The sequence below is a fragment of the Garra rufa genome, chromosome 8, assembly GCF_049309525.1.
Source record: "Garra rufa chromosome 8, GarRuf1.0, whole genome shotgun sequence".
NCBI lineage: Eukaryota > Metazoa > Chordata > Actinopteri > Cypriniformes > Cyprinidae > Garra > Garra rufa.
In genome coordinates, this window is record NC_133368.1 from 31,366,663 (window position 1) to 31,393,632 (window position 26,970).

The following is a 26,970-nucleotide window of genomic DNA, read 5'->3' on the forward strand; positions in this document are numbered from 1 at the left end:
AAAATAAATTGTACATATGAAAACAAGAATTATGACAGAACAAAAAGCTAAATATTAGGAAAACTGAAATAAAAAGTAAAAAAAGAGGGTGAAACACTGTAAAAACAACATTCAATTGTAACATTAATAAAAATGTATTTAAAAATTAAAATACCTGAAAAATGTAAATATCATTATTTATAAGGCTGCTCTTTGCTACATTTAAACAATACGTATTTTGAAAAGCACTACATTTAATTAAAAATAAAATGATGAATAAGCAGATTAATATGTTTTAGTCACAAAAAAAAAGTAACATATTGTAGCAAAATCATAAACAGATTATTAATATTATGTGACCCTGGACCACAAACCAGTCTTAAACAACACAGGTATATTTGTAGCAATAGCCAAAAATAGTATGGGTCAAAATGATCGATTTTTCTTTTATGCTAAACATCATAAGGATATTAAGTAAAGATCATGTTCCATGAAGGTAAATTTCATAACGTAAATATCAAAACTTAATTTTTGATTAGTAATATGTATGGCTAAGAACTTCATTTGGACAACTTTAAAGGCGATTTCTTTCAATATTTAGATTTTTTTGCACTCATTTTCAAATAGTGCATTAAAAGGGTCACAAAATTGACCATTGTGACTGGTTTTGTGGTCCGGGGTCACAAATGCATTTAGTTGTAACAATAATAAAACTGTATTTAAAGATCAAAATACCTGAAAATGTAATATCACTATTTATAAGACTGCTCTTTGTTACCTTAAAACAATATGTATTGTGAAAAGCACTTCATTTCATTAAAAATAAAATGTTCTTGAGTCATCTGTTGATTAATATGTTTTAGCTAAATTGATTTACCTCATTTACAATTATAATGTCTTAACCATTATTTCTGGCAGCTAAATTAAAACTAAATAAAAGCAAAATCAACAATATTAAGTAAAGCAACAGCTTTCTGTTAATAAAAAAAATATTTTGTCTTCTACTGAAATCAATATTATGATAAAGCTGTAGGTAAATACTTTGGTCCCACTTTGCATAAAGTGGCCTTAAAAAGTTCCTTCTAATTTTCTTTGCCCTACATCGCTGTTTTACCTATTTTGTGAAGGGGCGTTTGATCTTTGCCCGTTCACTTTGTAAACACTGGGTCAGTACTTCTGCAGCGATGTAGGACAATTTTGAAATTGGAAGACAAAATAAGATGGCTTTCAACCTACTCTAACTGTCTTGAACTGGAATACACAGAGTTGACACAGAGCTAGACAAATTTTAAGGTTAAAAAGTATATAAATTGTTCGTTTCGTTACACTGTAAAAAATTTGCTGTAGTTCTGCAGCTGGTTGCCAGTAACTTACTGTAGATTTTTAATTTATGTTATTTACTGGCAACAGTTTGTTCAAAGTTAAATGAACATTAAACATTAACAAGTCTTTGTCTTTACAGAATAAAACTATAAAATAACAACCTACTGCAAAGCATTCTGGGAACCAGAAACCTTCATCAACCTTTTTCTGTTTTTTTCCTTCAGATTTTGGTTCCCAGAATGCTTTGCATGAGGCTGTTATTTTAGTTTTATTCTGTAAAGATAAAGACTTGTTAATGTTTAATGTTCAATTAACTTTGAACAAACTGTTGCCAGTAAATAGCATAAATTTAAATCTACAGTAAGTTACTGGCAACCAGCTGCCAGTAATACTGTAATTTCTACAGATTTAGTTTACAGTGTAGATAAGACCCTTTTTCCTTAGCTGGGATTGTTGCCCTTTGAAGCTGCATTTAAACTGCATTTTGGAAGTTTAAACTCAGGGGCACCCTAGAAGTCCACTATATGGAGAGAAACCCTGAAATGTTTCCATCAAAAAACATTATTTCTTTATGACTGAAGAAAGAAAGACATGAACATCTTGGATGACAAGGGGGTGAAAAATTACAGTTATAATTACACTGTTGACCCATCCCTTAAACCTTAACCTACACTTAAACCTACTCATACCACTAAACCTCAATACCACCTCAATAGCAGCAAAAGTGTTTTGCAGTACAATATGAACACAGTAAGAACATTGGATTTATTTTTTGATTCAAGTACATAGTAGTTAAGGTCACCCAATATAAAGTGAAACTGTATTTTTCCTGGCACATATTTGTTTCTTAAACCGAAAAATTACAGACAGACCCACAGTAGTCTGTGAGTTATGAAGAAAAATATAAAAGAAATGAAAGAAAATATTAAAGAATGGTCCCTAGTCTCCCCTATGTCAAGAAAAGAAGTGTCTGATCCCTCAAGTATTGAGTCACCTCTGGAGCAGAGCGGTATTGTGTGGTCTATCTTAGACTGGCAGGGTTATTACGACTAGCGGTGAGGTGGGTGTTTAGAGCGTTTGATTATTACTGGCTTAAATTAGGAATTATCTCAAGCACATGACTTCACTGGCAGTCTACACGTCAGACTCACTCCGTGTCAGTCTCACTCCTATGTTGCCCACATCTACACACACACAGCATGGGTGTTTATCCACACGCTGAAGGACAGCAACAACTGCAGCTCGATAGGGGAAGTCCCTGTCGTTCTGTGGCCATCACACCACAGGCACGATCAAACCGAGATAATGGCAACCAGTATGTAGGATTGAAGCTACCACAGTGATGACAAATTGAAGCATCATAGATATCTGAAACAGACTGATACCTGTCCGATGTGTTTATATCACAGAATGTCTCCAATATTCACACATGCCTTAAACAGCGCACATCCTCGAGCTTCATCAATCTGTGCCGCAGGCTAAAGTTGTCATGAATAAAAGATGAGGTAGATGGACCCTGTGTCTCACTATCTACTCAATCAACATGTAGTTCACAGGCACAGCTGAGAGAGAGATACAGTAAATAAGACTGTGGCGTTTCAGATGAGAATCCACAGATCTGCTTTTAAACTCAAAGCGGAATAAAAACAACCAGTGACTTGTTGCTTTAATAAAATAAGAACATACTTTAGCAAAATCATAAAAGATGATCAACAGATTATTAAATGTGACCCTGGAACACAAAACCAGTCTTAAGTAGCACGGGTATATTTGTAGCAATAGCCAAAAATACATTAAATGGGTCAAAATTATAGATTTTTCTTTTATGGCAAAATCAATGAACATATTTTGTAAATTTCCTACCGTAAATATATCAAAACTTAATTTTTGATTAGTAATATGTAAGAACTTCTTTTGGAAACTTTAAAGGTGATTTTATTATTATTTAGATTTTTTTGCACCCTCAGATTCCTGATTTTCAAATGTTGTATTGTCATATCCTAACAAAACTGTACCATCAATGAAAAGCTTATTTATTCAGCTTTCAAAAAATTGACCCTTATGAATTTTTTTGTGGTTCAGGGTCACAAATTTATTTTTAATAACAGATTCTTTTGCATTATGCCTCTTACATTGCATTTATTTGATCAAAAATACCGTAAAAAATAGTGAAATTGTGAGATTTTACTACAATTATTACAAAAACTGTTGTATATTTTGGTATATTTAAAATGTTATTTATTCCTTTAATAGTGAAGCTGAATTTTCAGCAGCCATTAATCCAGTCTTTAGTGTCACATGTGCTTTGTAGTGCTGAACAATCATGTCAATTTACCAAAAAACTCCAAGCAAATCCAAGCAAAATGAAATGTTAGAACAATATATTTTATAATATTACATATGTATATTTATATTAGATCTGTGTGTAAAAGGAATTAAAATATCCATACAAAACTACTCAAAGGACCAGAATATATTCAGCTCAGAACTGTTTATTCAATTAGAGCAAGCTTCATGGCTCCTCAGTTAATCAGGGGGACTGGGGCAAATGTTGCGTTTGCCCCAGTCTCATGAGTGTAGCATCATGGGAAAGCACTCTGTGTGAATCCATTTCATTTTAAAGCTATGCTAATTAGCAGCGTTTAATTGGAAACCGAGGGAGTGCCATGTGTGGAATCTGACTAGTGGGAATACAAATGGAATAGAAAACCAACAATCTTTCCGGTCTAAAATGCTCTTCAGAAAACAGAAAGTTCTGACGCTGAATTCTAATAGGACGAGCTATGTTTGAAGTTAAAAAGCAGATAAATACACTCCTGTGACCACACGTTCGATACTAATGCATTACAACATGTAATATAACTCTCAGATGTCCCCAAGGATGTGTCTGTGAAGTTTCAGTTCAAAATACCTTACAGATAATTATTAAAACAATTTTGAAAATGCCTATTTTGAGTGGAAGCAGAAACACACTGGTTCCGTGCATGTGTCTTTAAATGCAAATGAGCTGCTTCTCCCTGCCCCCTTTTTTTAGAACAGGGCTGTGCCTTTACAGCTTGTACCTCAGATACACAGATACGTTTTTTTCTGAACACACACATTCGATGCACGTGCACAGAAAGCAGCTGTCACACGGCATGTAAATACTAAACTAAGTTCTCTTTCATGTCTTATTGTGCTTAAACTGTCAAATAGACACAAGTTTATGTTAAAGGTGCCATAGAATGGAAAAATGTATCTACCTTGGCATAGTTGAATAATAACAGTTCAGTACATGGACATGACACACCCTGAGTCTTAAACACCATCATTTCCTCCTTATATAAATCTAGTGTTTGCAAAAGACCACTGAAAAAGAGGCCAATTCCAACATAACAGCGACTATTACGTAAGAGTCGCAATCATTAATAGTTACGCCCCCAATTTTTGCATAGCCAAATCATCAGAAGTTCTGCGGTTAGGGTATTGTGAAAAAACAAAGCGAGGACAATAGCGAAAATGCCAGATCACGGGAATAAATGTTATGTTCCAGGTTGTGCAGGGGATGTTAAGTGCAGGGATGGGTTGGTGTCTGTACTCACAAAGGCACAGAAAAAACAAATAAGGCGATCTCATAAAATAAGGCGAGGCACTATAGGGACACGGTTTGCTTCTTGCTAGCGCTAGCCTGTTACATTGCAGTACATAAGATTTCACTTACCACATAAACAGAGTAAGGAGAGATGACTGCGCGGCCGATGGCGAATTATTTGCAGATCCTGATCACCGCTGACAGCATCTAAACTTGTCAAACGTGCTAAGTACTGCTGCTGTAGTATAACGTTACACAGAGCACGTGCGATGCAAATCTCAAAAGCGAAAGTAAAATGATCATGCATTCAAAAAAGCAGTTTCAACTCCCCTGCATATTAATAGCGGCTTGAGCTCCATAATTAAATATATATTTAACTCCATGCGTTTCCTTCCTACTGTGTAAGCTATTGAAATGAGCCACTCTGCAAAACAGCCAATCAGAGCAAAGCTCATCATTATTATTCATGAAACTTCCAAATAAGGCAATAACAGAACATTTCATTCTAGGGACAAATCCTAGGGTTGTAAATGGACTTGTAAAACTGTTTCTGGAGAATTTTTGCCCTTTCCTATGCCATACACCTTCTATGCAGATATCAGAAAACAATTTAAAATATTGTATCAATGCATTCTATGGCACCTTTAAATGCAAATGAGCTGCTGATCCCCGCCCCCTTTTCCAGAACAGGGCTGTGCCTTTACAGCTCGTACCTCAGATACACAGATATGGTTTTCTGCACGTGCACAGAAAGCAGCTGTCACATGGTATGTAAATACTAAACTAAGTTCTCTTTCATGTCTTATTGTGCTTAAACTGTCAAATAGACAAGTTTAATTTTAAAAACAAACAACAGCCGGTTATGTCTGTGAAGGTAAACAGCTGGGAAAATCGCATGTTTATATTAGATCTGTGTGACAGCAGCGTAGGTAGTAAGAACATTGTTAAAGTAGTCCAAGTGACATTAGTGGTTCAAACTTAATTTTATGAAGTTACGAGAATACCTTTTATGCGCAAACAAAAAAACGACTTTATTCAACATTTTCCTAATTTCGTGCATTTACGAGAGTATCGGAAGGTATGTGTGTGACGTGTTGAAGTATTGCAATCTGATATTTATCACTACTTTAACAATGTCCTTACTACCTTTTTGGGCCTTGAACATGGTAGTTGCATTGCTGTCAAGGGTTAGAAGGTCTAACAGGTTTGGAACAACATGAGGGTAATTAAGTAATTAATGACAGAATTTTAATTTCGCGTGAACAATTCCTTTAATACTTATAAATCTTTAGTGGAAAAAAAAAGACATTGCAAGTTGAATTCAGCAGATACAGCTTCTGACCTTTGTGAATTTTTCAATAGCAGCATCGCCAGGCTACAGGCAATCACAGAAAAATATGTGCGTGTCAGTCAGGCAATCAAACAACCTCTGCCACATAACCTATAGAGTTCACATTGCAAAAGAAGCTTGATGTTTGCACTTTAATCTAAAGAAAACAGCCTGTGCCTACTTAGGAATTTCAAGCTCCTATATAAAGATCTCAGAGTGACAGGTGAAGCCTTGTATAGCAGTGCCATGTGTTTCTAAGGATGCATATGGTGGTCTGCAATTTTCTCAGATGATCAAAAAGACTTAGCAATGTATTTGTGAAGTTTGCAATTAGACGTCTATAAAATTATACTGCAAATCCTCACAAGCACAATTAAAATGCAGAAAATGCCTCAAAGCTTCTCAATGGTTAAACAATATCCCACACCTTTTTGATTTTCTTGCCATTTACTGAGCCAAAAGCTGTCACAGAGACAGGTGTGATCTCTATTTCAGTCACATCTATCAGGTACCTAATTTTATGTATACTATTTCTGAAAAATATTACTTACAGCACTTTTAAATGTAGTTCTTGTATCAGTGAATCGTCTAAATTCAAGTCATTTTCAGCACACCACCATGTGTGTGAACAGGAGCACAGTATGGAAATGTATTATGGATTTGTTCCAGAGAGGGAAAGAGAAAACAAACATGACTCAATCCAAACCAAACCAAACCAAATGTGTGGTCACCCTTCAAGATGCTCAAATCTTTCTTACATCATAAACCTTGGAAAAGATGCCAGTGTGCAAAGGTGTAGACTGAAATACCGCAGGTCTTAAAAATGCAAGCAAGATGAAGAGGTCTCGAGCGAATGTGGGGTGTTTATTTCTCTGTATGGCACCTCAAAGCCCTTTCATGCTCTTTAAAACACTGGTGAGTCAGATATTTTTATTTTGGAGCCTTATTCTTATATGCTCAACACCCTAGCAAAACTACTGCCTCGAAGCTGTACCAAAAGATTAGGTAAGGCATTTGTGCCATGCGGTAAGTATCCAAATTTATTTCTAAATCAATACGTATAACTGCATGAGCATGTTTTGTTTTATCACATCATTAACAAAACTCTGAGGTCATGCCACCTCTCTGCTATAAGCCAGGATGGAATGAGATTACACAGACCATCATTATGGCTTTAATTACATACAGGGGCCGGTTGCATAAACAGCCATTATCTTAAGACTGTGTCTAAGAATAAGCCTGACCAACTAAAGTCAGTGGGGAAAGACTGTTGCATAAAATAAGTACATGGTTGTCTTTAGTAAGACAGTCTATTTTGCACTGCATTGTGGGAAAAGTAAGAAGCTGAACAGCTTAAACAAAATGGCCGACAGTGGGCGCTCTTCGCAGTTTTCCTTTGCTGAAAATTTGCATATTGGAGGAATACAATGCTGCAAAATCGATTTTAACAAATTTAGCGATTACAATGCAAACAATAAAAAACACAAGGCTTGGTCCACAATAACGGACAAAGTTAATAGTATAAATCCTTCTGTCCCGTGGACCGTCAAAGATGTACAGAAACGGTTTAAAAACATGGTCCAGGAAGCAAAGAAGGAAATATTCAAACGGAAAAAAAAACGGTCTTTGAAAAACCTTTCTCTTCTTATTGCATGTTCATAAACCCAAAGATTAAAATTTGCAATAGCACAAGACAAACAAAAGTCTATGCCGTTTAAAAAATCTGTCACAGCTGACAGTTGGTTTCCATGGCAACATAGACTGTAAGGAAAAGTTAGCCATGGGGTAATCGGTCTAACTTTTTGGTCTTAAATTAGACCAGTCTAAGATTTTATGCAACTGGCTTACAAAGTAAAGACCCGTCTTAACGAAAAAAATTAGATGACTAACTTGTAAGACCAGTCTAAAACAGTTTTATGCAACCGGCTCCTGTTTGCGGAAAATAGGCCTATGTCTCACTTCCTGCTTCCGGAACGCAGAGTAGGGAAATAGAACTTCCGGTCATTGCTAGTTTCTAGCAGTGTTGGGCAGTAGCGTCGCTACAAGTAGTGACGCTACTAGCTTAACTACATTTCTCAGTAGCGTGGTGGTAGCGTCGCTGTTTTCTGAATCAAATAGCTTTTCAGTAGCTAAGCTATTATTTTGATCAAGTAACGCGGTAGCGTCAACAAAAGCTACAAGCTATATATTGTTCTATACTTTAAGCTCAAATCGGAAATATAACTGCTACGGATCACTGATCCTGGGTCAGTAAGCGACGCCACCGCCACTAAACCTCGTGATGCCATTGGCTCATTAAACTGTCAGTCAAACCGTATTATTCCTCCCGCCTCTCTCGTGAATGAAGTGCGGCACGCAGTTTGAAGCATCTCAGCGTGTTTGCAGACTTGAGGTAAATAAAGAAGTGTTGATTGAAAGTACATTTATAAAGGCTAATGTTTTTTTTTTTTTTGCATTCGAAGATATGAGAAAAGTGTGTCTTAGTCTAGCACTGGTTGTCGAGACTTTTGTTGTCGATATTTTAGCTAAATGTCAGAAAAAAACTGAGCGCCCACATAGCAACAGAAAACTGTATAATCTGCAATGCTAGTGATGGGCGCCTTGATTTTAGTATTTGAAGCAGGCTAGTGCTCTGGGAAGATCTCAAACTCAGAAGTACAAGATGGGCAGAGAGTGGGTGTCAAATTCATGGCGAAAGGCAAAATATTTCGGTTCGTTAGTAAAAACAAACAAACATAAAACGACCAGGTTCCATAGCAAAATAAGAATGAAACCGTGTTCTAGTCTAAACGAATTATAATAATCTTTGCTAATATTCTGAATACTTCAAACTGCTTTGGACTTTGCAGTAGCAAATTATGCCTTTACTATGACCAACATGACAGAATATGATATTCAGCTGTTTGGTCGCGCTGGTGTCTTACGTGTCTTACGCGCACACTATGTTCATTTGAAAAATAAAACACAGTCACCCAAAAGTTACACTAGTCAATTTAAATAGTGTGTATAACATGCAGTTCAGCATGACCACCGGTCCTGTGGCACATTTTTGCTCATCATGATATTTTCCGTCGACGTGCATGAAGTACAAAGCTTACCCAATGCATAATAATTTTGCTTCAAATACATTGCAGATATGGAAACATTTGTATTTGTGGCAAGAGAGGTAGTCTACATAAGCCCATCTTTACTTTCACATTTAATTTGTTTTGGATTGTTTAGGCAAATTTATTTATTTATTTATTTCATCATTGTTCTGTTCTGAATAAGATTAAAGTTAAAGGATTTGTTGTGGAGTGAGGGAAATAATGTCATAACATTATGCTGTAGGCCTGTTTATTTCAGAATATAATAAAATGTGACCCTGGACCACAAAACCAGTCTTAAGTCGCTGGGGTATATTTGTAGCAATAGCCAAAAATACATTGTATGGGTCAAAATTATTGATTTTTCTTTTATGTCAAAAATCATTAGGAAATTAAGTAAAGATCAAGTTACATTAAGATTTTTTGTAAAATTCCTACTGTAAACCTATCAAAATGTAATTTTTGATTAGTAATATGCATTTTTAAGAACTTAATTTGGGCAACTTTAAAGGTGATTTTCTCAGTATTTTGATTTTTTGCACCCTTAGATTCCAGATTTTCAAATAGATGTATCTCGGCCAAATATTGTCCTATCCTAACAAACTATACATCAATAGAAAGCTTATTTATTGAGCTTTCATATGATGTATATATCTCAGTTTTGTAAAATTTAACCTTATGACTGGTTTTGTGGTCCAGGGTCACAAATGTGACTTATAGGCCTAGCCGCTGTGACCTGTCGGTTAAATTTTTACGTTAATGCATTTTACCTTCTGCAAACGAAAATAGCCGCTTGATTCGGTTATATATTCTTACTGTCAGTTAACAAATTTACAATAGAATTTAGCTTTGCTTCCCAGATAGTAACAGAGTCTGGGCCAAATCTGGCTTACATTCCACACTTGTCTTTTATTCACAGTCTTGACTGCAAAAGTTTGTGATTTGTTTTTATTTTTGTATTTGTTATGTACTATAGATTCTGACAATTAAAAAAATCAGGCTCCTGTATTCATGAAATCAATCACTATCTTTGTTCAAACACGGCAGTAAATTAAAGTGCTGTTTTTGTGCGGTCTGTCATATTTTAGTAGCTATATACAACAAATCTACAGCGCTTCCTTTAGGCTATTTATTACGAAGCTGTCAACACTGTAAACTCTGACGACATGCAATCAGTTGACGAACACCCATCCATATATAGACTATGTTATTCAATAATATGTATAAAATTATTTTATTTACAAATTTTGTGTTTTCCCTGTTTTATTCGTTTAATATTGTGAGACTGGTGCCATTGCTTTTTTGTTTTTATTTTTTTCAAGAAAGAATTCAACCCCCCAGAATATGAGATAAATCCAGCCCTGTACATGATACAGATTTTTGTTGCCAAATTGGTTTGGAAGAGTGGTTGAATAAACAATTAAACTGAACTTGCATGCCTGTATGACTGACAATTTAATTGATCACTGAGAGAGCACTGACTTTGTATGATGTTGGTTCAATAGAAAAATGAAATTTTAAAAAATAGCTTAGATGTAGTGAACTACTTTTGCCATGATGCTGTAGCTTAGCTTGCTACATTACCAAAGGCTGTAGCTTTAGTGTAGTTAAGCTTCATTTAATGAAGAGTAACTGTTAGCTTAGCTCACTACATTTTCCAAGTAGCTTGCCCATCACTGGTTTCTAGCTTAACTACATTTCTCAGTAGCATGGTGGTAGCTTCGCTGTTTTCTGAATCAAATAGCTTTTCAGTAGCTAAGCTCTTTTTTTTTTATCAAGTAGCACGGTAGCGTCAACAAAAGCTAAAAGCTATATATTTTTCTATACTTTAAGCTCAAATCGGAAATATAACTGCCACGGATCACTGATCCTGGGTCAGTAAGGGACGCCACCGCCACTAAACCTCGTGACGCCATTGGCTCGGTAAACTGTCAGTCAAATCGTATTATTCCTCCCGCCTCTCTCGTGAATGAATTTCAGCATTACAGCTTGTTTGCAGACTTAAGGTAAATAAAGAACTGTTGATTGAAAAAGTAAATGTTTTCTGTATTTATAATACAGCACTGTATTTATGAAGGCTAATGTTTTTTTTGCATTCGAGGAGAGGAGAAGAGTGTCTTAGTCTAGCATTTTTTTGTCAAGACAACCAAATTGCTTATGTGAAGCGCTGAATCTTTATATTTTGGCTAAATGTCAAAAAAAAAAAAAAACTGAGCGCCCACATAGCAACAGAAAACTGCATAATCTGCAATGCAAATTAGTATTTCAGAATATAATAAATGTGACTCGATATTCAATTGTTGAGTGACATAGGCCTATAAGAGGTGTGTGTGGACATACAGACAGTAAAAGTGGATGGCTGCAGGTTATGTCACATGTAGAAATGGCAAGTGGGAGAGATAAGGAAGGCTGCCTGGAGTTGGAGGATGCGCCAGCGTCGTATAAGGGGCCGTTCACATGTAGCGCCTTTTGTGCGCTCAAGTTTGTTATTTCAAATGTAGACACGCACTCATAATGGAAGCGGTGCGACACGCTTGTTTTTTCCAGGCGCGTCCGCGCCACATTGAGATAAAAACATCCAAAGACTATAGAATACCCTTAAAGGGACTTTGAAACATCTCAACTTTTCAGAATGCCGCAAGCGCGCCGCAGGTCATGTGACATGAACCAACCAACCAATCACTTGTTTAAAAGACAGAGCTTAAAGATTTCCTCTCTTTTTCTTTTAAAAGATACAATTTTTGTAAGAGCTACACTGAAGTTGGCAGTTTGATAAATGCAAGTTAATTCTTCAGTTCAATCTTTGTGCTAAAAAGGCACATGAATTCCAGTAGAGATAGCAATACACATTCTCCTGTTTTTGCCAAATAAATGAAAAGCATGTCATCAATGTCTTCTCTCTTGCTGTATCAAAATCCCCCCTAGCTTTCCTCAGAGATGGTCCCAATAATGTGCTTAAAGTCAAGTCCAATTCAGTTTGTGCATGTTTACATGATATAACAATTTTTTTTAATAATGTATCCTAAATTGTGGATAATTAAGCTACATATCATATGCCAAAGTGAATTTCTGGAGTGTTAAAGATTAAAAGAAAAAGAAAAGAAAAAAAACAAGAACCGCACAGAACCAAAAAACGTGACCTAAAACCGTGATACGAACCGAACCGTGGGTTTTGTGAACCGTGCCACCCCTAATAATTACGTAATATTGCAGTATTGTAATACAATATTATATAATATAATATTAAAGTGATAATTCAGTAAAAAGTGAAAATAAATTCATAATTTATGATCATTTAATATATATTTTTAATTATAATATGAATTTAAAAGTAAACATGTTTTTAGCAAACAATATAATATAATATAATAATTGGGGTAGTTCAGCAAAAAATTCAAATAACATTACAAACATTTACAAATTTATTAAGTTTAAAATTGTATAAAAGCTATTAATCAAAAAATTGCAAACATTAATATATAATATAATATATAATATAATGTAATATAATATAATATAATAAAAAAGGGATATTTCCAGCCAAAATTATTTAGTTATAATTCTTGATAATAATAAATGATTTATCATTTATGATGATTAGTTTTTTTTAATAATATGAAGATAAAATTACACTTTTCAAGGCTATTTATAATATATATATATATATATATATATATATATATATATATATATATATATATATATATATATATAGCAAATATTATAATATAAATAATAATAAAATATAATATATTAAAGAGATAGTTCATCCAAAGGTTAAGATCATTTTATAATTTATAACTTTTTAATAATAACAAAGTTATAATTAGATTTTTTAAAGCTACTGGTAAAAAATAATTTAGCAAACATTAATATAATATAATATACTATAATATCATAAAATAATATTAAAGGGATAGTTTAGCCAAAAATATTAATAATATTTTTATATTAACTTAAAAACATTTTTTGCTAAAATAAATTGATAAAAAAAATATGTAGCAAACATTAATATAATAATATAAAATTTATCCAAGTGAAAAATATATTTTATGAATTTATGTACATTTTATAGAGCTGCTGATCAAAAAGAAAATCAAACTTATTTTAGTAAGCATAATAATAATCATAATCATAATTACAGAAAGCCCATCAAAAAGTAAAATATGTCATTATTCCCTCATCCTCATGTCGGTCCACATTTGTGTGCTGAAAAAGGAGATTTATTATTTTTTTAATACAGCATCAGTTTATAATATCTAAAGGAGCTTAAAAACAGTAAAACGATTAAATAAGGACAAAATTCAAACTGATAAACTATTCCTTTAAAGCTTCAGCGGTGATGCATATAAAAGTGCAACTCCAGTGGTTTGTTAAAACCACCCACTCGCTAAAGGCCAATGAGAAGCTAAGCACAAAGTAAACAAGATGCTTTTAAGAAAATTAAACTCAGTGGATCATCGTTAAGTGTTGATGCAAACGCAGTTAAAAAGAAAGGATAACTGTCTCGAAGTGCAGAGGAAATGGGCTTTCTAGCAATGCAGAATGTCGCCAATAGCAGACTGGAAAAGCAATAGCGTTTCAGTGCAGCCCGAGGGATGCTTCAACTACACAAGAATAAATGCATATTAACTCGGTTTATTCTAATGCACTGAATTAGTCTTTTTGCATCCAGTATTGATTCATATCCACCTCCGAGCAATGCAACAACACAACCTCTCAGCTGGACAAAGAAAAGCTGGTGATAGGCAGAAAACGAATGACTGAGCGAGGCACAGCTGTGTGCTTTGTTAGAGAGTGTGACAAAATGTACCTCAGCGTGTGCACATGTATGATTTTGACTGTGCCTAGATGCCCTTTTATATAAAATCAACTAGCAAAGACTGTTATTACTTCCCCTCCATCATCCTCTTTGCAAATGGTGAAATTGCATTTCACCTACCACAAAAGAACAAAACAATATTCAAGCACTCCAGTAATTTTCCATGAGTCATACGTGCTGATGACAAATTAATAACTTTGTCACTCCGCGAGGGTCCATTAGCAAAACAAGAGAAATCCTTTGAAATCCAAGCAATTTATTGGGGATTATAATTTCCATTTCGCTTCAAACATAAATGATGTTCGAGACCTTTCATTACACACTCCACTGAGCGTTTGTGTGGACAGTTCGACCTCTGGGGCCAATGGAAAGTTGTGCATAGCCAACAGAATGCTATCTCCTTTCTGAGCAATTATTGCTAAGTGTGTGGGCTGAAGCCAAAACCCACATCTTACTGCTCAACCGTTCCCACAAATGCAAACTCAAACTGACTTTTTGCTTTGCATTGAGAAAAGCCACTATTTCAATAGTAAACAGAGCAATCCACCATACAGTCATTAAAGGTGTAGTTCACTTTCAGAACAAATTTACAGATATGCACTCCAAGATACAACCAAGATGTTCATGGTTTCTTTCTTCAGTCGTAAAGAAATTATGTTTTTTTGTGGAAGACATTTTAGGATTTGTCTCCATATAATTAAGAAGGCTTCAGGGCGTCCAAGAAAGTCCAGCAAGCGCCAGGATGGTCTCCTAAAGAGGATTCAGCTGCGGGATCGGAGTGCCACCAGTGCAGAGCTTGCTCAGGAATGGCAGCAGGCAGGTGTGAGCGCATCTGCACGCACAATGAGGCCAAGACTTTTGGAAGATGGCCTGGTGTCAAGAAGGGCAGCAAAGAAGCCACTTCTCTCCAAAAAAAACCATCAGGGACAGATTGATCTTCTGCAAAAAATATGGCGAATGGACTGCTGAGGACTGGGGCAAAGTCATATTCTCCGATGAAGCCTCTTTCCGATTGTTTGGGGCATCTGGAAAAAGGCTTGTACGGAGAAGAAAAGGTGAGCGCTACCATCAGTCCTGTGTCATGCCAACAGTAAAGCATCCTGAGACCATTCATGTGTGGGGTTGCTTCTCATCTAAGGGAGTGGGCTCACTCACAATTTTGCCCAAAAACACAGCCATGAATAAAGAATGGTACCAAAACACCCTCCAACAGCAACTTCTTCCAACAACAGTTTGGTAAAGAACAATGCCTTTTCCAGCACGATGGAGCACCGTGCCATAAGGTAAAAGTGATAACTAAGTGGCTCGGGGACCAAAACGTTGAAATTTTGGGTCCATGGCCTGGAAACTCCCCAGATCTTAATCCCATTGAGAACTTGTGGTCAATCCTCAAGAGGCGGGTGAACAAACAAAAACCCACTAATTCTGACAAACTCCAAGAAGTGATTATGAAAGAATGGGTTGCTATCAGTCAGGATTTGGCCCAGAAGTTGATTGAGAGCATGCCCAGTCGAATTGCAGAGGTCCTGAAAAAGACGGGCCAACACTACAAATACTGACTCTTTGCGTAAATGTCATGTAATTGTCGATAAAAGCCTTTGAAACGTATGAAGTGCTTGTAATTATATTTCAGTACATCACAGAAACAACTGAAACAAAGATCTAAAAGCAGTTGAGCAGCAAACTTTGTGAAAACTAATATTTGTGTCATTCTCAAAACTTTTGGCCACGACTGTATTCTGTGTATTCCAGTTCATGACAGTTAGGGTATGTCGAAAACTTCCATCTTATTTTCTCCTCTAACTTCAAAATTGTCATACGTCGCTGCAGAAGTACCAACCCAGTGTTTACAAAGTGGACATGCAAAGAAGATCAAACACAGCGATGTAGGGCGATTTTGAAGTCGGAGGAGAAAATAAGATGGGAGTTTTTTGATATACCCTAACTGTCTTGAGCATCTGAGGTAAAAAAGTATATAAATTGTAATTTTTTTTTAGAAAATACCCAATCGTTTTGCTAGGTAATACCCTTCTTTCCTCAGCTGTGATCGTTTAGAGCCCTTTGAAACTGCATTTTGGAAGTTTAAACTCGGGGGCACCATAGAAGTCCATTATATGGAGAGAAATCCTGAAATGTTTTCCTCAAAAAACATAATTTCTTTATGACTGAAGATATGAACATTTTGGATGACACGGGGGTTAGTACTTAACTGTAAATTTTTGTTCTGAAGGTGAACTACTCTTTTAACATACAAGAATTTCAACTGTCATTTTTAAGTTAATGACCTTGAAAAGCTGTTTCAAATAAAAACCATCAGTAAAGACTGAAACTAAACTAGATGATAAAGCTGTACAGTTTGATGTTTCTATCTACATCCAGATGTACTTTTTTTCCCTCTGTACATCCTCTCTCATCATTTCCATACTGGTTTTTCCACCCCAGCAGTTTAAAACATCTATATTAGAAAAAGCTCTCCGTAATGCACAGAGCAATTACAGGTGAAATGTTCCCTGAAGAGACAGAGACAGCAGGCACTTTACGAGATAACTATTCGCCCAGGATGAATATAAGCACTCTTCGTTGGAGTGTCAGCTGAAGCAGACCAGAAATATACATTGCTGTTGCATGTTTACCAATTTAAAGTCTAAGGGTGGGTTGCACCAATACTGATTTACACCACAAAAGGTTTGTTTATCCAGGTTTTATTATAAGCCGTGTTGCACCACCTAATTTTGAATGTTGCTTAACAAATCATTCATTAAATAGGCCTCTTGAAGCCCTGTTTTATTTGTTTAAAAATTCAGTTTTAATTTTTTACATTTTTTTTTAAATGGTTCAATTACAAAATAGTAATCAAAAAGCTTATCTAATTAATTGAAATCATAAAACGTATAAGTTCATATTTGTGTAGCGCATATACAATTTAACAGCAATTTATTAGAAGTTTAACGAAAATTACATTTTAAGGACCTATGAAATACATTTAATTTTTTTTTGTAAATTTGGTTTTATTTTTATCAAATTCTGTTTTCCATTAATTTTCCATTTTAATGGTTACATTTAATTTTCTTAAATTACCTGATTTTTATTAAGAATCTATTTTTTTTTTATATATACTATGTAGTGTTCTTAAATTTTTTCCTGGTAAACTACTTTTCTGGTAAATATTCCTTAAAAAATGTTTTAATAATTATTTAATAAATCAGTCATTAAATAGGGCCCTATGAAATCCATTTTATTTTTTCCCCAAAATCCATTTTATATTTTTAAGAATTCGTTTTTTCTGTTTTCATTTTTCTAGATTTTTTTTTTTTCCATTTTAATTTTTCTAGGATCTGTTTTAATGGTGTAATTAAAAATCTTAATCAAAAAGCATGTCTTAATATTTGAAATCATAAAATGTAAGTTTCATAGGGCTCTATGAAATCCATTTTTTCCCCCCCAAATTCCATTTTACAGTTTTCATTTTTCTGGATTACATTTTTTTCTAGACTCTGTTTTAATTGTTCAACTAAAAATCATGTCTAAATCAATGTCTAAAGTTGAACATTTACATATTAAGGCCCTATGAAATTCTTTTTTGTTTTCAAATTCAGTTTTATTTTTACCAAATTATGTGTGTTTACCATTGATTTTCTGTATTACATTTTAACAGTTTTATCAAATTTACTCTAATCAGCTGATTTCATAAAATAATTTCTTATAATTTTATTTACTTCTTTTTTCCAGAAATACTGTGTAGAGTATTTACACTTTTCTGGTTATTTACACTTTTCTGGTTAAAACTATCATTAGGATTATATTCAGTAGCATATTTCTGTCATAGTTTCTTCAAGTTAAACCAAACTTTTATTTTGACGGGTTGCTCTGAAGACCTTAAAGTTCATGTTAGTGTATGATATGACATTAGTTTTTCTAACAAGAAATGGTAAAATGATCATAAAGTGACAGAGCAGTTCCAGAGATTATGTTTTTGTGTAAATATATTTATATATTGAGGCTGAAAACACTACAAGCATCACTTGCGCTTCAGTATGCCACTGATCTGGTATGCCATTCATTCACACAGAAACACGCAGACCATGCAGGATTCATATTTAAATAGTATTTTTGCAGCTTAATATTCAGACACTGGTCCATATCATATTTTGATTTAAAAGTACTTTTATTAATTCTGTCATTAATTACTCACCCTCATGTCCTTCCAAACCCGTAAGTCCTTCATTCATCTTTAGAACACAAATTAAGATTTTTAATGGAACGACATGAGGATGAGTAATTATTAACAGAATTTTCATTTTTTAGGGAGAACTATCCCTTAATAAATGCAGAGGATTAAAGTCCCTCTACATTTAATGATGGTTGAAGTACAAACAAGTAATAAATGTACCATAAATCTTAGTCCTTATTAGTGCAACCCACTGTGAAATACTTGTTTGCTATGTATAAACATGATGGTGGTCACCAGCCAAAGTCAGCCTGGTCTCTTGCCTCACAATCTAAATCAGTAATGATTCTCAGACAGCACCGACTATTTCAAAGCCGGCTATTTTTACCATTCATGTAATGACAGCATTTTACAATTGTAAACCAGGCAAAAACATTACTCTCCCCCTCATTCAGACTGACTCTAATTGAATAAGGTCTAGGCAAAACTCCTGTGCCGAAGGCCTATATATAGCTGTGATGTCTTCCTGTGTAACCCGAGAATGAGTGGCCTATTAACATCACAAAAATCTGGAGCCTGGCACATTCCACTGTCAGAAATAACCAGAGGGGTAGAGATGGCCCTTCAGGCCAAGAAGACAGGAGAGACATTGAAAGACAGGGAAGTAGGAAAAAGTGTAAGAAAGGCAGAAAATAAAAACAGAGAGGAAAAAGTAGAGACACATAGAATGAAAATGGTCAGAATGACAAAGTCGTCAAACAAAACAATACAGACTCCAGAAAGATTGAACAGTAAGAAAAGCGAGGGTAACAGTGGGTGGGAAAAGGCATAGAAAAAAAGACATTGTGAAGGAAAAGCAAAAGAGAAAGACACATGGCATTTAGCTGAGTGACAAGACAGGTGTAAATTCCACAAGTTGTCCAGAGGATTGACACATGCATCATGACTACAGACGTCATAGACACATACTCCAGATCAGTGGGTCTTCTTCAGGACCCAGATTTATTTGCATAAAAATAGTTGGGCACACAAAAATGTTCTAATAATCAAATTGAAAAATATTAGTACTTTGAACAACCTAGTCACTCAAATTATCATGAGATTAGTTAAACTTATTATATTATACATGCATAAATAAAACAAATATTTACCCTAGGTTGAAACCCCTGGCATTACAAAAACCCAACTAACAAAGCCTTAAAAAATCTGCAGCCCAATTATGTCAATTATTATGCAATACATATACACCAATTCTGCATTTTAAAATAATGCTGCAAGTACAGTAGAGGTGAAAGTTTTGACCTGGCTACATAAAACACCCACACCATTTCTGTTGATGGAGTGCAAATGAGAAACCCAAATCCAATGAGAGTCATAAAAGGCGCCTGTATTGCTGACAGTTTGCCGATGAATGTTAGTGGCATCAGTGAAAGCATAACACTGTCAGAATGATGTGCTCTGACGTGGCCAGTTCAGCACTGAGACTGTGAAGGACAACAAGGAGACAAAGCCAATCCATCTAAACAATCTGTCTGAAGCTGGATGCCATCACTTCTCAAAGCACTGAGCCAAAACCAATGAATTTACTCTGAACGGCTAAAATAATATAGCACATTGTACTTTTTGACAAAATTAGAATTGAAGTTTGAAGATACAACTCAACTCAACTATTATTTTCTAGGGTTAAGCTATTTACTGAAAATTCAAGATATATTTGTGATGGTTTAGTTGGTTTCACAATCGATCCTGGAGTGATTCTTGTGTATAAATAAAACACCAATTTATATGCCAATTTTATTAATAAAGTTTAAATTGGACTTAAAGGATTAGTTTACTTCCAAAACAACTAGAGAAGTTTCCTAATTATTTACTCAACCCCATGTCCTCCAAGATGTTCATGTCTTTCTTTTTTCAGTTGATATGAAATTAAGGTTTTTGAGGAAAACATTCCAGGATATTTCTCCATATAGTGAACTTCAATGGTGGCCAATGGGTTGAAGGTCCACGTTTCAGTTTCACTGCAGCTTCAAAGGGCTCTACACGATCCCAGCTGAGGAATAAGGGTCTTATCTAGAGAAATTATCAGTAATTTTCCAAAAAATTAAATAAAATTCATATACTTTTTTACCACAAATGCTCATCTTGTACTAGCATATAACTAGTATATAAACTTACTTTTTTTTTTTTTTAGAAAATCACTGAACATTTTGCTAGATAAGACCCCTATTCCTCTGCTGGGATCATGTAGAGCCCTTTGAAGCTGCATTTAAACTCCAGTTTGGTCCTTCAACTCATTGGCCACCATTGAAGTCCATTATATGGAGAAAAAACCTGTAATGCTTTCCTCAAAAACCTTTATTTCTTTTCGATTGAAGAAAGAAAGACATAAACATCTTGGATGACATAGGGGTGAGTAAATGACCAGGAAATTTCTATTCTGGAAGTGAACAAATCCTTTAACACTCTTGTCCAATGTTGTAATATTATCTCTGCTGTGAGTTTTATTTACTGTATATCCAAAAATCACTTGGATATGAATCAAACTTTCAATTTTAAAGCAAAAACTTAAACATTAAAATACTGAACACTGTTGGATGGCTGAAAATATAGCAATAAGTTTTCTTAGCTACATTGTCCACTACTGTCCTTGCGTTTCTCTGGGATTCTTTGTATATTACTATGAAGACACATTTTAGACTGTAAAAGTAAACAATATCTGCTGCATTTCTGCCCAAAGGTAATTGCAAAGAGCACATGAAACCACCTCTTCATTCCCAGGTTAGTAAGAAGGCAAAGTGCTTATTTAAAACTGCAATTTGGATCCTCAACCTGTTGGCCACCTCTGAAGTCTACTATATGGAGAAAAATCCTGTAATGCTTTCCTCAAAAACCTTTATTTCTTTTCAATTGAAGAAAGAAAGACACAAACATCTTGGATGACGCAGGGGTGAGTAAATGATCAGGAAATTTCTATTCTGGAAGTGAACTAATCCTTTAACACTCTTGACCAATGTTGTAATATTATCTCTGCTGTGAGTTTTATTTACCGTATATCCAAAAATCACTTGGATATGAATCGAACATTCCATTTTAAAGCAAAAACTTAAACATTAAAATACTGAACAAGTTTTCTTAGCTACATTGTCCACTACTGTCCTTGCGTTTCTCTCGGATTCTTCATATATTACTACGAAGACACATTTTAGACTGTAAAAGTAAACAATCTCTGCTGCATTTCTGCCCAAAGGTAATTGCAAAGAGCACATGAAACCACCTCTTCATTCCCCGGTTAGTAAGAAGGCGAAGTGCTTATTTAAAACCTTCAGAGGAGAAGACGAAGCACCCTGACTTGGGGGGCGGTAATTTCGCAGCTCTACTTTGGGACGAGTGAGCAGTTTGTCTCAGCCCATCAGCTGCCCCCATCATTCCACCCTCGGCCAACAAACAGGCTCTTGAGGTAACTGCCACAATGGACCCCGAACTGAAGAAGGAGGGGTGGCTACTTCACTTTATTTTCCGTAATTAGATTAGCCACCATTTTGTGAGACACATCAGAGGGATGTGTTACTCCTTTAGCAAATTATCACATGTCATGCTTTGGTGCACAAGAACGTCTGCCTTGCACCTTTTTCTCTCAAGCCTAAACTCGATAATTAGCCACATAAGCTTGATAATAGCGCACAATGTTCTTGTGTTGATGATCTTATGCTCTAGTCATTTCTTACCAGGCTATTTTTTTCTCAAAATGAAACATTCACATAGCTACATTCGTAGTTACCTTCACCCAAATCCAAAACTGCAAGGACAGCACTGCTTCTGGCCTCTCCGAGATGGTTGGTGGCGATGCAGGTATAGAGGCCAGCATCACTGGGCTTGCAGTCTCTGATCCACAGGCCTCCATATTCCTGGTTATCCATGTTGAGCAGGTCATCATTGTGGTACCAGTAGAGGGTAGGTTGTGGGTCTCCAGCCACGGCTACTTTCAGACGGATATCGCAGCCGGTACCTACCGCAGCGTTCCTCATCTTCCGGATGAAGACTGGAGGAGTTGGGGTTGGGTAGACAGAAGCTGTGGGATCTGGTACGACCTGATCAGAACTAACTTTTGCCCGTTTCGATGGTATCCTGGGGCTTGGAGGTGCCATTCCTCCTGCTTCTTCATCAGCACCCTTTTTCAGGGTCATCTGGACCTCAGCTTTCCTCATGATCCTTCTTTACAGACTGCTACACGTTACTAAACTGACTAAAGCTTCAAATTACATCAATAAGTATCTCTAATCCACAATAAATTGTCCAAAAATAAAATAGCCTTTTAAAATTTGGAATTTTGATATGGTAAACATATTCCAAACATTCAAAATGCAAGACTCCACTCCAAGTTATCAAAATCCAGTTAAATGCAATACTTACTTAGAAAAGTGGAAATCTCTACCTGTGTTAACAGAAGACCTTCTGAAAGGCCTTCAGGCATGTAGAAATGTGTCTAGAAATTTCCCACAGGTTTCCTGCATCATAAACGCTTTGGAATATGTTTCTCACATCCTTGAGAGGTCCAATTAGAGAAGCTGAAAACAAAATGTTTAATCTTTGTCCAATTAAGCGAATGGAGCTTGTGCATGTACTCCTGGGCTGGATGGTATTTTTAGAGCGAGTCCCAAAGGATCATATTGCATTAGCAGTTACCCCTGTTGCCTTTTGAAAGATTTGGCCTCAGCTTTTCACCCTCAGATTCAGGTCCCACAGTTCTTCGGGATCTAAGGGGGGGAAAAAAAATGACCACTGGATCCTTTAGGTGATTACTCAATTGCAGGATTTCCAACGGGTTTCCAACTCTGCGCCTGCGGTGCCCAGACTTTCGTCCCCTTGCCCTCCAAGTTAAGCTGTCTCACTCATGATAGCCCCCTCCTTCCACTCGCATGTCCGCCCGGGGAGGTGACAGACTAGTCCCACTAAGTCATCAAGGAACAGCTGTACCCTGATAGGTCAAATTTTTTGGGCAGCCCGGATGCTTTGGCCCAGCCCCTCATCTTTTCCCCTGGCACTCATGACCAATCACAAGCTGCAGAAAGTGTGACATGGGGGCCTAAAGAGGGAGGGCTTCGAAATAAAGCTCTGATTCATGTGTCAAAGATAGCTGCTGAGTAAGAATCAACACAGTCACTTGCGTCAGTTTCAGACTTGGCAGTGGAATTTTTTTTTTTTTTTTTTTTACATTTCTTCGGAAAATAACATGATTCAGCACTCAAGCCTTGGATTCATATAATTTCTCAAACAACTGCCCAGAACAAAACTTATTGATATTTGATTATTTCTTCAGTGATGAAAACAGCTATCAGGATTAAAGAACTGAAAGTAATAAACGCAATAATGTCTTGCCAATTCCAAAGAAGATAATGAGAACCAAACAAAAGACCCTAAAAACAACAGCTGCTATACAACATAGACTGCCATCTGCTGGACACTATGTATAAATTCAAGATATTTTACGGTTCTAGAATCTAGATTATGAAGACAAAAACATGCAATTGTCTTCATAACTGTAGTGGTCGACTTCTTCAATGGCAGTGCTGGTAACAATATCTGGAGATGTAGAATAAAGCTGAACTTTTGTGTTATTTTATGTTATAAAAGTTTAGTCCATTGACTGAGACTGATTTTAACTACACCCCTAAAATTATGTTTAGGAAATATTCCTGTGTCCCTCTCTCTCATATCTATAGTGTCTGTAGATAGGTCCGATCATTTTGAGGTAAATCTGTTCTAATGTCTGAAAATCTGTGTGTAACTTTAAGGAACGTCACTACCAAACAGATTTTTTTTAAATTAGGCATACTATTTTGGGTGTTGTTCCATAACATTTAGTTTTTATATGCATAAAACTGTTTAGAACTGTGCTAGCTAACCATGTGCTGGTAGGCTCAAAATTGTCACTACCGAAACAGTCACAGTCGAAACATTTGGTAAAGTTTTGGTTGTCCTAAATAATCCTTTATTTAGGGGAAATAAACAATTTTAGTACAGTTATGCAATTTTTTTGTAGTATTTTAGTATTCCTGTCAAACTAATTAATCCTTAACTTTGAAATCATAATCAACTTTATGCCTTTTACAAAGAAAGACTGGATTAAAAATAAAACAAATCTCGTAAAATCACACTTGAAATATTGTTGAAATTGTAAATGTTATTGATTTACATATTAAAACATTTTACTAAAATAGCAAAAAATATATTTATAAGGTAGATGTAAACAAAATCTTTAATCAGTCAATATAACCCTTCTTATTAAATTATATATTACTAGAAATGTGTACCTTGAATATTATACTATTTGCATACATATAAAATTTGTAAAAAAAAAAAAAAAAAACATTTTTAAGACGTTTCCAAGTCTGCCTTTGAACCAATTCCGTAGAATGGCCCATATATAAATATAATGATATCAAATAATAACTTTATAAACGGCTATTTTATAAAAGCAAATAAGATGGTGTAAAACACACATTTTTATATTATGATTATGTGACCCTGGACCACACAACCAGTCAGAAGGGTCCATTTCTTTTAATTGAGATTTATACATCTGAAAGATGAACAAAGCTTTCCACTGATGTACGGTTTGTTAGGAAATTACAACATTTGGCAGAGATACAACTATTTGAAAATCTTGACTCTGATGATGCAAAAAAATCTAAATACTGAGATAATCAGCTTTAAAGTTGTCCAAATGAAGTTTGTAGGAATGCATTTTATTAATCAAAAATTAAGTTGATATATTTACAATAGGAAATTTACAAAATATCTTCATGGAACATGATCTTTACTTAATATCCTAATGATTTTTGGCATAAAAGAAAAATCAATTTTGACCCATACAATGTATTTTTGGCTATTGCTACACTGGTTTTTGCGGTCCAGGGTCACATATACACAATTTTCAGCATTAATACATATATTTAAATAAGTAGCAAATTAATAATAAAATACATTTATTTAACAAACTCATTTCACTAAATACTTACTAAATAGAAAAGAATGCCCACTGTCCACTGAAAATGCTACCTTTTGATTTATATGTATTCTGTTTATTTAACAGCAATTAGCTGAATATTAGAAAATAATATTGCGTCCTAAGATACAATCTGTTAAATAAATTGGGGATATTTTTTTAGATTTATTTGCAGTATAAACTGCATTATATTCTAATTTGCACAGCTTTGTGAATGTTTTACCTCCGACACGTTTAACACAAGAGGAGTGTTCACAAACCGCTAACCCTCTGGTACATTCAACAGATGTCTGATGTTCATTTCCCCTACTTCAAAATGAGATCATAAACAAGTGAAAGGATTTCAGAGGGCTGAATTTCATGCTAAGCATGTGCTTTCTCCTTGGAACCCCTTTGAAAGGAAAATCCTCTCTGCAGTTTGTCCTGCAGGACCCAGTTGTCATAGAAACAGCATCGCTCTCTGGACTGCTGAATTGAGCGCAAATGTGTGGATAGTGCACAGGTCTCTGAGTGAGTGGGAGGGAACAGGGGAGGCAGATACAACACTTTACTATTCTAACACAATAGGGGAGATAGCAGATGTTTCAGTTGGACAGTGTTTTAGGGGCTAAAATGACTGGAAAAGGCGTGCATGAATGGTAGGCATGGCAACACCGGTGACAAGAATGATGACGTTAATGGACAACAATAAATAGAAGAGTTACACTTACGTGTAGTCGAGTGAGTCTCACTTAAAGCTGGAAGGAGAGCGCTGTGATGCTGTGATGAGTGGAGCGTCGGATGTGCGCGTAAAACATCGCCCCCTGCTGGGTGAAAAGATACCCTCATAATTAGGGTGTTTCCTCAGTGATGTCACTAAGGAGAGAAGCTGCCCACTTGTGATTACATTTCTCATATTCAACTTGAATAAATGAACAATTAGATATACTGATTCCCAAAACAAGACAAACAATGACTGAAAATGAACTTAATTGTTATTATTGTTAACTTAAACTAAAATCATTAAAAACTAGAAATAAATCAAAAATCAAACAAAATATAAACTTATTTCATTTTAATTCAACATTTTATTTTTCATTTTAATTAAGTGAATCTGAAGTACTAAAATAGCTCAAACTAAAATTAAAAATAAAAACTTTATAGACAAATATAAATATATACATAAAAATGACAAAACTACTAAAACTTTACAATTAAAATGAAATCAGAAAATATTAAAATAAAAAAACTGATTCAAAATATTAATAATACAAATATATCTTCTCAACAATATAAAATAACACTGATAAATAAAATAAGACTGCAGGAGTCATTCTTTAACATTTTACAGATAAATACCAAAGGCACTGAAAATGACACTCATAATATGAGTTACAGTCTATAAAAATCTTGTAGTAATAATTAACTCTAAAATACTTCATCTAGACACTGAGTGCAATCTTAATAAAATATATATTTTTAAAACTAAATCACATTTTAAATGAATTTTTTTTAGTTCTGTTAAACAATTAGTCACAGTTAATCACAACCACAATAAAGTTTTTGTTTAAATAATATATGTGTGTACTGTGTATATTTATTATGTATATTTAAATACACACACATGCATGGATATATAATTAAGAAAATATGCTATGTTTATATATTAGGCTAAATATATTAATATATAATATTAATTATATGAA

At 34.9% G+C, this 26,970-nt stretch overlaps 1 protein-coding gene across 1 annotated transcript in view; it reads right to left on the bottom strand.

The window, feature by feature from the left end:
* spegb (striated muscle enriched protein kinase b) overlaps nt 1-22,484 on the bottom strand; it is a 125,373-nt gene extending 102,889 nt beyond the window's left edge. Inside the window, 1 exon segment of the mRNA XM_073846352.1 lies at nt 22,058-22,484. Within this exon segment, the coding sequence (XP_073702453.1) occupies nt 22,058-22,484 (427 nt within the window).
* Between the last annotated feature and the right edge of the window lie 4,486 nt (nt 22,485-26,970).